Source organism: Gallus gallus, chromosome 4 (genome assembly GCF_016699485.2).
Source record: "Gallus gallus isolate bGalGal1 chromosome 4, bGalGal1.mat.broiler.GRCg7b, whole genome shotgun sequence".
NCBI lineage: Eukaryota > Metazoa > Chordata > Aves > Galliformes > Phasianidae > Gallus > Gallus gallus.
Window position 1 is genome coordinate 55,988,933 of NC_052535.1, and position 14,526 is coordinate 56,003,458.

Here is a 14,526-nt window from a genome sequence, read left to right on the forward strand (position 1 = left end):
GAAATCATTTTATAGATGCTTTGACTGCTTTTAGACGTAATTGCTGTACATGTAAGAGATGTTGTTTCAGGATTTTTTTTGGACTTGCACTGTGTAGGCACCTGTTTCCATTCCCACCCAACCTAATACTCCATTTTATTATCCAGCCTTATTTCTCTCTGGAGCCTCAATTTCCGTGAGGATTTTGGATACTTCCACTATGCAACCAGTAGAGCAAGATATTACAGAGGAGCAAGAAAATGGAGGAAAAAAAAAAAAAAAGGAGAAATTACTGATTGTTAGAAGGGATTAGAGAGTGCACCAGTGACATTCAAGACAGAGCTACTCATTGTTTTCCTTCGAGTATAGGATGGAAATAAAGAAGAGTTAGTCCAAAGCACTTCATTATTCAGTTGCTTGAAAGCTCAGACCACAGATGTGCTGTTAACCTCAGCCCCATATTAACCTAGTTTGTTCTCTTCAGTGAGCAGGTGTAGCAGGATGGTGGGAGGAAATTTTGTAGCAACCCATAGCTTGACACACTTGCAGCATTACGTGTATAGCCAATAATCCCCAGTTTCACTTCAGCTTCTACTCTGCCTTGTATTTTCCCTGGCCTTTTCCTAAAGTGGGCAGAAATGCAAGGACAGAAACTTGGATCTATTTGGTACGTAAGCAGATAATGGCCCAATGAAGTGCCAGGCTCCAGGCCTTATGCTGTCTTACCTGATGCAGCTGTGTAAGCCGAATCTTAGGGACATTTTAGTACTTTCTTCTGTTATAAGGGAAGGGTTGCCGTGAGCTGGGCATAGTATTTGTTGAAGCTTGGCTCCTTCTCAGTCCCAGCATATGGAGCTCTTAACAGAGTAAGAAACAGACCACCACAGCATTCTGAAATACGTGGAAAAAGAGTTCAGTCTGCCTTCATGCTTCTGTTGCTTCCCAGAGATCTGAAAATCCCTTAAGAAAGAAATCATGCTTTGAATACAGGCATTTAACTTCCCTTTTTATGCCATATTATACAGTATTTGATATCTCTGTGTTAGTTTAAAATTGTCGTGTAAATGACTGACAGCACTGAAACACTGCTCCCCACTCCTTCCTCCTTGTTACAGAAGCACACCTACATCTACATCCATTTGTTCAGATAATGGCAGCAAAAGCATTTGATTTCCATCTTGGATCTCCTGTGTGAATAAACAAAGATGCTTCGTTTTCCTATGTTGTCAATCAGGAAACTTTCATCTGGGACTCAGATTGATAACATACTTCATTATCTTAACTCATGATTCCATCGGGAACTGAACACGCTGACTTAACACCAGCCGTTACCTTAGGCAAAAAGAGGACTTGCATGTTGTGGTTGATTCTTTAAAAAAAAAAAAAAAAAAAAAGGATTTTAATGCAATATTTCTCAAGTGAATTGGAAAGTAGGAAGGAAATCCAGTAGTGGTATCAACAGTCTGAATTACGTGAGGCAGCTGGATCACATTTGGTAGCTAGCAGTATGTGACAGAATGTATAGATGACTACTAGTAGTCATTCTAAATAAGTAGGTGTTTGTAAGTGCTGTGTTTTAAGAAATCCTGTTGCCAGCTGATCTTAGAATCAAGGTGATGCTCCTTTGCATCCTACCTTGTTTGCACCTGAAGACTAAAAAGTCCACTGAATATCAGCTACTATCTCTGTGCTGCACTGTACGAGGGACACGGTACCACCACTGCTTGAAGGGATGAGAAACGCAGAAGACTAAGGAACTAATATGGAAGCATCAGAAGGACTGAAGAATTAGAATTCATTTTCAATGCTCAGGCTTAAAGCTATGCGGAACCCAAAAGGAAGTGTATCTCTTCCTTCCTGGCCCTCTGTTGCACATCAAGGTTATTCTTTTTGCTAATGATTCAGTATCACTGCTGTTGCCAGTATCACTACAGCAAACTGTCTGTGTTGTTGAAAAGTCAAATAGCATTTCAGTTCAATCCGGATAAAACTGTTCATGCAGTCAGGGCTGCAGCTTTTCTTGGAAAATGAATTCAATTCTAGCAGAAGCTCTGGCATGGCATGAAACCATTTCTGGCATGCATCTGTCCCAGGATACCTGTAGAGACAACAGCAGAAGGCATCTTTATCTTGCTGACAAGAATGCAGCTGGTGCTAAAGATCTTGAAGTATCTGGGTGGGCATTGCTATCAGTGTGAAACTTAATATTGCTTAAGTGGAATAAGGGGATTGCACACTCTTTCTTTTCACTTTTGAATAGCAGTTCATCATTTCATAATGTATTCAGCCGTATTAATGTGTAATTAAGCCCTCAACATAAATGCTCAGGTACATCTCATTGCTCTAAATGAATAACCTGCCATGTTGGATTGCTGTGTGATATGTGGGAGATGAAAGAAGAGATAATCTTTTTCTTCTGATGTAAATGTAAATGTACATATTTTGTGATAATGTTATATGACAGTGCATTAGGCAGAACAAATAGAGCAGTGAAGTTGAGATGACATAAGCAATCATCTAACAATATTTCTTAATCAGTATTCACGATCTCTGCAATAGAAAAAGGGTTTCATCCATTAATTCAGGGGCTCATTTTGGTATCTTGATGATGCTGAGGAAAAAAAAAATCAATTGAAATTAATGGAATTGATTTTTCTGTTTAAGTAGCTACATATTAGTTAAGGGGGCTAGAACTCAATCTCTCTTTTCCATAATAGCTGCCTTAAGACACTTGAGCTTCAGACATATCATAGAACACACTTATAGGAATATTCTAAATGCTAAAAGGAGATTGTGGTGTGATTACCATACTCCCAGTAATAATCTCTAATTTAAAGTCTTAAAGCCTAATCTGAGGATTTGGAAGAAACTTACTAGCCTATGATATACTTAAGATCAATAAAGCAATGAAAGTGTGGCAGTCTCCAATGTCACACTCAGAAATGCCATGTTTATGTAGTTGTTCAATCATTAATAGGAAACAGTAACTTTTGCACCATTTGGATGTTGTGTGAAGATATCTAAAATACTCTAAGTGTGTCTGAGTCTTCAAATAAAACTGATTTTTAAGTCCCACAATGTTCTTTAATTATAAAGCAATTATCTTTCTCAAGTTACATATAAAATGATATGGTAGTTGTTAGCCTCTACTTTGTATCTTGTCATTTTGTCCTCAGTCACCCTCACTGTCAATTCAAGGTCATTTTACAACATTTAGATTGATATTTTCCTAAGCTATCACAGAATTGTAAGTTTAAACCTCAAGATTTTTGACTTCAAAATATTTCACCCAGGTAGATAGCACTACTTTTGTTCTACATGTCTGATATCACAGGTCTCTTTACATGTATTCTTTTAGGCAGTATGCTTTGAAGAGTCACTGAAACGTACCCTACCTACAAACATGCCTAGTCCTGGATATTAATAGTATCTGAGCTGTATGCTCTCAAAGCGCAGCAGTGCACACACACAGGGTAAAATGAAGGCCACCTACATACTCTCAGTGCTCAGGAGAGATGTGCTGTAGCACAGAGACTAGTGCCAGCTGCTGTATCCCGGTTCTGACACGCTGGTCTTGCTCCAGCTGCATGCAGTGCTTGCAACAGAGTCTGTGGACCATTTTATTTTTGTACCCGAGGGGAGAATTCTTCTGCACTGCAATTTATTGCTTTTAGACTCCCTTTGGAGTCTATTCTTCTGCTTTCCTTCCTGCAAAAAGGACTGGAGCAGGATGGAGAATTTCATCTCATACTGATGAATGGGGTTTCCTTTCCTATTTGCTTGCCTTAACTTCAGAGAAACATACGGGGACGGCCTGCTAGTGTGACCTTCTTTTCTTACTGTACAGCTCCAGTAAACCTTTAAACTCACAGCAGTGTATTTCTTTCCTTGTAACACATTGATTAAGGATAAAATCTGAAGGAATGGGTTTTTGTTGAGAGCGCAGAATTTGGTAGAAAGGTCTGAATTTGTGGTAGGTGTGCACAAAGCCTTTATTCAAATTGTTTTCATGTCATTTACATGTAGACATGAAACCTGGAGTGTTGATTATGCCATCTTACATTTTTTCTTTTTTCTTTTTTTTCTAAATGAATAACATTCAGTAATAAAGTTGGAAGCACTGTGCTCTGTTTCCACAGCTGCAGCAGTCTCTTGCAAAGAAAACAATAGCTGCACATACACATATGCATTCCAGCTGCTTCTTACTCCCACATTCTCCTTTCCCCTTTTTATACTCCCATTTGAGCAGATAAATTGTCTCAGTGGCAGGGAAGGTTAGTAGTGGGTATGATGAGAGCTTAATAGTGTTTTGTGAAAAATAGTGTTTTCATGCATTATTTCCTAATTGCATGGGCTGATCTAAAGTTGAAACTTCTGCTTGAGTTTCATTACACCATTTTTATTTTTCGCTGTACAAAGTGCCCCTTACAAACAGTGAGATTAACCTGAAGGACATGCAGGTAAAGGTCTGTGTTTCTTTTATCTCCCAGTTTGGTTCTGTAGTGAGCTATTTTTCCTTTAGAACCAGCAACCCTAGAGACAAGAGATTTCTTCCTGCTGTTCCCCATCCTCTGCCTCCCTCCTGGGGTGACTGTGGTGTCAGCGGGAGGTGGACAAGATAAAAGGCAGGACCACTGGTGCACATCCTCAAGGTGCAAAATTGGCCAAATACAAAGCCACAAGGAGCACCATTTTCTGTGTTGATTCTCCTCCTTTGGAATGGCAGAGTCTTGGGGCTGCCGAGCCACCACAAGACGATCGCTCAAAGTCTCTCTAATTCTTGCTATTGATAAATGTTTATTTTTGTTAATGTAGCTCTGGGTGGCATTTCTAGGTGCCAGATGATAAAAATATGTTCTCAGTATAAGCAGTATAGTTGTGTAAGTACATTATTTAGATGACCAAATGTCAGGGCTTGCATGAGATCAGAATTTCCAAATAATTCTGAGGCTAAGGTTCCAAATGCCATTCAGTTAAACAAGCATACCTGAATGCCTGTAGCTCCTTGGAAAAGGATAATTGAACAAAAAACGTGACATTCTTAGTCTGTTAATAAATCATTGCATGGCTAAGGGTTGTGTTCAGGGTCACTCTGCCTTCCCTGGGCTTCCTGTTGGAGCAAAGCAGAAGGGTGAGGTAGGTACATCCCCCCCCCAGGTCTCACTCCAGCCTATGCTGAACATTCCATCAGTTCAACAGTTGGGAACCAGGGCCATGGGGATCATAAGGATCATGTTTATTTTGGAAAATGGATGGTCTTTGTCATCCTCAAATTTCTAGAAAATTAACCAGTGTTGGCAGACTGTGGCATAGTGCTCTGGATCAGCTCCTCTGATCCCTCCAGCCATAGCTCATCTCTAGTGAAGAACTGTCTCCATACTCTCGAGGAAACTCTCTGATCTTTCTGCCATAAAGTCGTGCACATGCCATCTTGGAGAAGCAACCTGCTAGCTATAGTAACATTTCCACGTGTCAATAAACCTATGTCATGCCTAGTTCAAACCGTTGGGAAAATACTGTAGGTACACAGAATATCATAGACACACCTGTAAGCAGAGAGAAAAATAGGCAACGTAAGCCAACACATCATTTCTTTCATTATATCCTTAATTTCTATTGTTTAGCACGAGGGTTGATCTTATGACCGATCATGTTTTCACATATAAATGATTTCCTTCACTCCACAGTGTTCAGAATTTTAACCAGGTCAGAATGCTGCGTGGCTGATTTGTGAGTTATTTCCATACCCGTAGCATCACTCATATTCATGGGACAAACTTACTTTGGTCATGTTTCAAGCATCTATCTGACTGGAATCACACTCATGTTTAAACTACACGTTGAACTGAAATGTTAGCTATAACTTTACTTTGGACTCAAGTATCTGGAACTCACAGCAGAAAAATATCTTCCTGTACTGCAGCAGAGGCTGCTGTTTTTGAAAGACAAACTAACCTCTGTTGTACAGACCCAGGGCTCCTCAAGATTGTTTCTGGGAAGGCTACATTGCTCAAAAATCAGGACTTCTATGGTGGCATTTAGAAAACATGTAACATGGAACTGGACACAGACATCAGTACTGAAGTGTAAGGATATGATTGACAGATTTTAGTTAACCTGGTCTAAAGCAGACATTCATGAAGAATGCTGAGATGTCTAATGCCTGCTTTGTCTCTCACCAAAGAAATGTGAGTTTTAAAAACCTGAGCAGATTCAATATAAAGCATGTAGCCCTTATGGCAAATATTATGGGTGCAAAATCACATTTTTGTGTTTCTTTCATGTTGGTCAGTGGCTGATCAGGAAGTTTGCGTATTGCTGCCGTGCTTTTCCCCAGCCTCTCTGGTGGGCTGGGAGCAGAAGGGCCTCTGCACAGCTGCCGCTTTGCTAGCAAGTACCTGACAGAGCTCAAACCAACTTTGAGCTAAGTAAGAGTAAAAACATCTGCCCAAAGTAACAGCTTTTTCGAAAAATCAGGATTTGTAAACTGAATGTTAAAGCCTAGTCCACTATAAAGAGGTCTTTATTCTTTTTATTTGCTCCCACTGGTCGTTGAGTCCTGCTTCTAATCATTTGTGGGGTGTTGGTGTTTTTTTCTCCCCACAAGCTTGGACCTCTGAGAAGGGGGAACCTCCACGCAAAACAATGTCAGTGATTCCTGCATTCTTCACTCAATTTAAATAGCTGTGTTTCAAACTATCCTTACAGTAGTTAGGGTAGGGTGTCACAACCTGTTCTTTAGCGGTTAAACCTCTTACTTTAACAAGGAAGTGTGTAATGATCAGTAACGATTCCTTTTAATACAGCATGCATACTTCAGTACTATCAATCGTATCACTTTCTGACTCCTTTTCCTTTTTAAGTAATCTGTTCTGAATCCTAGTCTGTAATATGGTTTAAAATTTGAGAAAACTCATTCAACGTTTCCAAAGATACGCAAACATAATAAAGATAAATTTTCTACGTGCTAGCAAAAGTCCCTGAAAGTAGAAACTTACAACTGTGCTTCTTTGTTAATCTTCAGTGAGCCTTGAAAGAATCCTGGTTTGAAGACAATTAGTGCAGTATTTTAAAATTACAAAAGCTTAAAATTAAGTTTTTTACATTCACATTACAAAATCAAAAACATCTGAGCTTCTTTCTTGACGGAGAGCCTACCATGAAGTTAAGGGGGAAGTGCTCAATAGAAAACTCCTTAAGATGTTTTTAAAGAAAACTGGTTTGATGAACATGTTTAAGACTCCATAAGCACCCTGGGGTTGAGACGTGCCAAGAGAACTTCTTTCCCTTACAGACCTTTAGTCTTGCTTTCTGCTTTTGTTGAATAGCAGTGAAAATGTACAAAGATCGGTATCATTGATCTACTTCTGTGCTTTGGTTTGTTCTTCAGATGAGAAGTGGAAAAGTAATTTAGCATTACTAAGGACATCAGAAATGGGAAATTAGACCTCCAAACGTTCATGCATTCCTCAAGTTCAGGTCAAATTGACTTCAGTGTCTCCGTGGGGATTTATATCCACGAAGACTCTAGCACCTGAATGTGTAGTTGACCTTTAGCAACTTAATGGTTGCTGCACCTTGAGTAGGAGTAATATACAAGCCACTGGCTTAGCTGTGTGTTCTTGCAGATTGAAACAGGAAGGGAAATGATGTTGGAAAGCAGTATCAAACCCAGGATGGAGGATTTGCTTGTTTGTTGATTTAATTTAAGAAACCTCCAAAATATTTCTCTCTGCATTCAAGAACCAAAGGTCATATGAAGTCACCAGGATACTCTCTCTGGGAGTCCGTGGCTTTTAAGTTTCCACTACAGGCAAGTAAACAGTGCTGTAACAGTCAGTTAGCACTATGCAGCTGCCTTAGCTAGAAGAGTTATTGCAGTGTTTTTACTGTAAACATCTGAACAATTTCCACACCAATAAGATCAAAATGAGAGTACAGAATCTACCATGCAGACATGCCCAAGTGTTGAGGAATATTAACAAAAATCTTTTTGTAATTTATAGTTTTCAGTAGGTATGTTATTAACTGAACATTTCAAATAATTTTTACTTAGTTTTTGTTGCTGTTGTTGTTGTTTTTAAGAAGACCAGAAGGCATTTTGCAAATTTCAGATATCTACTAGGCACAGGCATGGCCTGGAATCTTCGAGGGGCAGGGTGGAAGAAAGGGCAGTATGGACATAGGAAGAATTCACATGTCCTGAACAACTATACTTCTTACAGAGTACTGTCACTCTTTCACCTTTACGTAAACACTGTCCATGAAGGTCAAAGTCTGAAAAACAATGCAATTACTTTGTGCAGCTCATCAGCATTTATGTTTATTATTGTTATTATTAAATTATTTATTATTTATATTGACCTGATTACTGATGTTATTACCATCCCTGGAGGTGTTTAAGAAGCATTTAGATGTGTGCTTTGGGACATGGTTTAGTGGGAAATGTTGGTGATAGGTGGAAGGCTGGACTGGATGATATTGGGGGTCTTTTCCAACCTTGGTGATTCTATGATTCTATGATGAGGAGCTCCAGACTATTCTTTATCATAAATTGCTTTCTGTATTTGAGATTAAATTCAACCAAAGCATTCTGAAGAATTAGCAAGTTGGTGGTGGAAAACTGAAATCCACAGAATGTATTCCACAGAAATTTCTTGGCAGATAGTGAGCTCATGCGTTAGGGTCTGGAGGACTCTCCCAAAGTCAGCATGTGCCTCTTATTTCCTTCATGTTTTGCCATGCTCATTTTTTTCTTCCCTTGCACAGTCTAAATACAGTTTCAAAATGGTAACGTTGAAATACTTCTCCTTTAGCTACTTATGCCATTTACTTCTATGTGATCACTGTCTTTTGCTCAGATTGCTTTGTTTTCTCATGAAACATCTGAAAGTCCTTTGAAAATAAAATCCTTTCACTGGAAAAGTAATAGTGGCACATAATGGATCTATTAGAAAGGCATGTGGCACAGAAGACTGAGCAAATCCTGACCACTTTTGTGATAGTGAAGAGTGTCCTGATAGTTATAGGTTGCTATTCCTTTGAGACATTTCTGCAGTTGAAATACTCTAACTTAAAAGTGATTATTTACGTAAGTCAGTTTACATATACACATCTATTTGTATGTGAGCATGTATGTATATCCAGAAGCATATCTGCAGTAAATACCAGACACATACACATATGGGAAACATACCAAAAGTACGTGAAAGCAGAATTTGAGCACGACTGTTCTGTGTGTATTATAACCAGCATGCTGAATAAGTTACTGCAACAAGATGCACTGCTGTATTTCAGATATTTTACTAAGAATAATGTGTAATAACTAAGAATAATGTGTAATAACTGAAGCTAATTCTTGCTATTGTTTTAGCTCAATATTTTTCAGATAACCAGGGTAGAAATTTCATGCTTGGATATATAATTGAAAAGCCCTGGCTGGGAAATCTGCATGTTGGTTATGAATTTTTAATGTGAATTAACTTTGTATGAGTTTCATACTTGCTGTGTAAGCTTTGTCAAGAAGCAGCTTAGTTTGCATTGTGCTGTGCTGTTGCCCATTCCCCTCACATTCTGTTTCTGTGTCAAAGAGGTAGCAGGGTTTCTATTACACCAGCATCACTGTAAAGAAAATTCTGACTTCCAGCAAAATTAGTGTCACAGGAGAAACTGCCCAACTGGGGCTGGGTGGTGGTCTTTAGTCTGGCAGGGATCAAGAAGGCAAGAACTTTGAACAAGAATAGCAGGGTGGGAGCTTCAGTCAGATCAAATGAGGGGAATTTGCTGAAAGAGCTGAACAAGGCAGAGGGGAGAGAGAAGGGGAAGGAAATTAAGTGTCTTCTGAGCATAGTCCCCTGAGGGCTCTAAAAGAAAGAGTGAACTGAAATGTGGGGCACTGCCATTATTCATTGTGGTTTCCTTGCTGTAGTTTACCTGTTGTGAAAGAAAAATGCAATACTCAAATCATGGAAATGATGTGGATATTTGTGTGTGCACGACATTTCTTTCATGAAAGTAAAGTGTAAAGCCCAGAAACCCACAGTTTTGGAAGTGCACTGTAACTACTGTAGTCTGTCCTGTCTGAGCACCAGCCTGTGAGTTCTGGGACAATTGGATGGCAGGGCTCCAGATGCACAAACTAGTTACAGATAGAAACAATGCTCTGAAAAAGTTCCAGAGAGACAAAGATAAACAGTGCTGTTAAAGCAGAGGAAGACAACACCCAAAGCTTCTGCCATTATTTAGTTGGACTACAGCTTCTGGTTCTGTGAAAATAACAAAAGTCCAAGAATAAAATGGAAGTTAACACAATTATTACAGCTTGGAAGGCATGAAGGACATCTATGTTGCCTACTAAGATGTTGTCCGAGCAGACATCATATAGAGGCAGACTAAGTTATTTATGGGCAGGCAGAGCCTAATGTTTGTAATTCTGTAGATAGCCCTGTAGGCCAATCAGATTGGCAGTATTAGCAGAACATGTCAGGAAATCCCAGCTCCTATTACCACAAAATACTTAGTAAAGTATTTTTGAGAAGGATTCACAGTAATGAGGCACCTAGCAGTTCTACTCATGGCCGAGAATTTTGTCTGTTCTTACAATCAGGGAGAAGCCTCCTTTGGTTTACAGTGTGCTGGTAAATTTTATTTGTAGCCTCTAAGTGATAAAAACTGACTTGTGCTTAATTTTTGTTACTACTGCCCATGCTGAATTTATTTTTTAATGTTATGGATACTATACGTATTCTTTTCTCGTAGACTGTGCTGCAGTATTTATTATCCTATCCTTTAAATATATTGCTGTTGCAGTTTCTAAGTGCAGTATAGGTATGTACTATAACTGTGTTTACCACTATCAAATCAAGGGGTATTTTAAAAACTGTATTCATCAAAATATTTTTTTATAATCGCTGTGAAAAGGTGACATGAGGAAGCTTCTGTGGAGGAAAAAAAATGTATCTCAAAATGTCAGTGCTCCTGTATATCCAGATATTTTGACTAACTCAGTTTCTGACAGAAACATTTCAGAGAAATATTAGGCATAGACAGAAAATGAGTGCTGAACAAAAGATCCACAATGAAACTATCACTTTCTTTTCAGTGATTTCTCATAAACATCTTTCACTGTAAATTGCCTTTTAGTTAGGGCAACCCTAACTCACCATCCATACATGCTTACTCCTCTTCCTTAGAAGATGAATGCCACAGCATGGGACTGTAGGTGTTCCAGCTTCCAAGAGGTGCAGAGCCAGGCCCCATCATGTGTGTGCTGATGACTGACTCAGTTGTTATAATATTAGCAATCTCTCTGCTAAATCATAGCCCATATGCATGATGGATCACCAGAAATCTGATCACTGGGGCTTCAGGACTGTGCACGCTGTGAGAGCTGGGCCTGAGTCAGGGCTGTGGTACTTATTCATGCTCAAAAAGACAATGCAATCATTCTGCTTTCTAGGGTTTGTATTATACATGAGGGATACTGGAAAAGTCTGAGAGTTTTTCTGCTAGCTTTAAAATAGTAATGCCTAACTAATGGTTTGCAGGCAGCATGTTGCCTCTGAGATTCTCTGACATTGCTCACAGCTACAAGGAAATGAAAATGCTAAAAATGAGGCCAGAAGGGAGGGGAGTGTGTGATGTGCTGTGTCATGTTACTTGTTCAGTATTGTTGCCCAGTGGTCAGTGAGGGCGAACCACTCTTTTAAATGCTCATGAAGTAAAACAGATGCAATTCTCCTGTTTCAGCAGATTTAACTGTATAACCTTGTTAGTTTTTGACATATGCACTCTGAAATATTTCAAATAAAAAGTGCTTTGTGCTTAAGAATTTTTTCTATCAGTTGTACGCATGGGTGTCCATGGGTAAGGGCCTGAGGGTTTCCTTTTCCCCCTGCCTGATACAAATGTCTGTCTCCTGCCTGCCCCCAGGTACCAGATACACACCGGCCTTCAGCACTCCATTATACGGCCAACCCAGCCCAACTGCCTACCTCTGGATAACATCACGCTACCTCAGAAGCTGAAGGAGGTTGGTTACTCAACACACATGGTTGGCAAATGGCACTTGGGGTTTTATCGCAGAGAATGCATGCCCACACAGAGAGGATTTGACACTTTCTTTGGCTCACTCTTAGGCAGCGGTGACTATTACACTCACTTCAAATGTGACAGCCCTGGAATATGTGGCTATGACCTGTACGAGAATGATAATGCAGCTTGGGATCATGACAATGGCATCTACTCCACACAGATGTACACGCAAAAAGTGCAACAAATCTTAGCTTCTCACAATCCCAGGAAACCTATATTCTTATATATTGCTTACCAAGCTGTTCATTCACCTCTTCAGGCACCAGGAAAGTATTTTGAACATTATCGATCCATAAATAACATAAACAGGCGAAGATATGCTGCGATGCTAGCTTGTTTGGATGAAGCCATAAACAACGTAACCCTTGCTTTAAAGAAGTATGGTTACTATGACAATAGCATTATCATATATTCTTCAGATAACGGTGGCCAGCCAATGGCTGGAGGAAGTAACTGGCCTCTCCGAGGGAGCAAAGGGACATACTGGGAAGGAGGTATCCGTGCTGTTGGGTTTGTCCATAGCCCCCTTCTGAAAAACAAAGGGTCTGTGTGTAAGGAGCTTGTGCACATCACAGACTGGTTCCCCACTTTGATCACACTGGCCGAAGGACAGATTGATGAAGATATCCAGCTAGATGGCTATGATATATGGGAAACCATTAGTGAAGGCAGACGTTCTCCACGGGTAGACATCTTACACAACATTGACCCAATTTACACCAAAGCCAAAAATGGGTCTTGGGCAGCTGGCTATGGGATCTGGAACACTGCAATTCAATCTGCCATCAGAGTGAATCATTGGAAACTACTGACCGGAAATCCAGGATATAGCGACTGGGTTCCTCCGCAGGCCTTCAGCAACGTGGGCCCCAACCGCTGGCATAATGAACGTGTTTCTTGGTCAGCTGGCAAAACCGTGTGGCTTTTCAACATAACTGCTGATCCATACGAACGGGTGGACCTCTCTGCAAAGTATCCTGACGTAGTGAAACAGCTGTTGAGGAGGCTTTCACAGTTCAATAAGACTGCGGTTCCTGTTCGGTACCCACCTAAGGACCCACGGAGTAACCCAAAGCTGAATGGAGGAGTCTGGGGTCCGTGGTTTAAAGAGGATGAAAAGAAGAAGAAGTCAGATAAAAGTAAAGGTGCTAATAAGCAAAAGAAGAACAAGAACAAGAAAAAAGCAAATAGGAAAAAAGGACAATCATTACATTGCCGATCACGTCTTGCTGGTGGATAGACTTTGAGCATGCTAGTTTTTGCCAAGCCTAAGGCAGCTTGGCCCAAGTTCCTTGAATTCTGACAGAATATACCAGAAACGCCTGCTCTGCACTATGGAGGAAAGCTGTCATCTCACATGCCTCAAACATGCATAAACATCCACGTGACAGACTTTCTCCTCTACAAGAAGAATGGTGCTCTTCCATCACAGCTACATTCCAGATAAGAACACAATTACTCCTAACTTCAGAAGGCCCATTTTTGATGGACAAATGTTTGTTCCTTGCCTGAATTGGCAAGAATTTTTTGAGAGTCTGCAGTGGCAGGTGATTCATAGAGAGAAAGGAAAAACAAAGCTTGAGAACTTCTGTAGGTCTGAGAGTGTTAGCCAGCAACCTGTGACATTTTTTGATAAAACACAGCAAAAATTGAAGCCAGTGGTAACTTTTTTGGGAGCGTGGGGGAGAGGAACATGATAGTAGGAAAGCTGCTTTGAATTAGACTGTGTCTCTCTTAGATAAACCAGAAACACTTTTCAAATTCCCTAAATGTGCTAACCTTTCCTCGTTTGTAGTAAAACCAGAAGGCTGTTATCAGCACACATGAATAACTAGCACATGCCACGTATAATTTATTATAGGCATAGGCAAAAGCACATCACCAAAGTGAATGTAATATTTAAACACTTTAAGATATCTATACTACAGTACATGCAAGACGTAATTTATTTTACAGCACAATACTTTCTTCTTTTCCATTAAAACTCTAATTAGTGGGTGATGCAAGGGTTGTTTATTTGTTTTTCCTTTGATTTTTAATTTTATTTTCACTAAGTCATTCAGAGTTTTATTCAACAGATCCACATCCTCAGAGTACTGTAAAACAAGAAAATGCTGTAGACACTGCTAGGATGAGAGAGGAGAATGATTCAGGTACATCATTTCAATATGTATTTGCCTCCAATTATGTTGAATGTAACAAAGTGATTATTTAATTAAGTAGTCACGTGAATATTGTTCAGTTTCTGTACAGAAGCTAGGCCATCTTTGTGTTTTGGGGAAAAAAAAAATCTACTTTAAACTTTTTATTTATGTGGCTATTAAAATAGTTTATTTTTATGGCATTCAGGAAAGTAGTCCGTCTCTTTTTTTGCATCGAAGATAACAGTTCTGTCCTTGTTTATTTTAAACAAACTCAGTAAGCTTTTTATTATTATTACTGTGTCAAAAATGA

General features: G+C 39.6%; 1 protein-coding gene across 11 annotated transcripts in view; it reads left to right on the forward strand.

The window, feature by feature from the left end:
- Window positions 1-14,526, forward strand: part of ARSJ (arylsulfatase family member J) — a 90,667-nt gene that overhangs the window by 26,652 nt on the left and 49,489 nt on the right. For 9 of the 11 annotated variants that reach the window (XM_046940580.1, XM_046940573.1, XM_046940575.1 and 6 more), the window contains one exon: window positions 11,911-14,225. In XM_046940580.1, the coding sequence (XP_046796536.1) occupies window positions 11,911-13,312 (1,402 nt within the window). In that variant the 3' untranslated portion in view covers window positions 13,313-14,225. Of the gene's footprint in view, window positions 1-11,910; window positions 14,417-14,526 lie in introns of those variants that run through there. The other 2 variants (XM_046940581.1, XM_420639.8) reach the window with 1 other exon arrangement.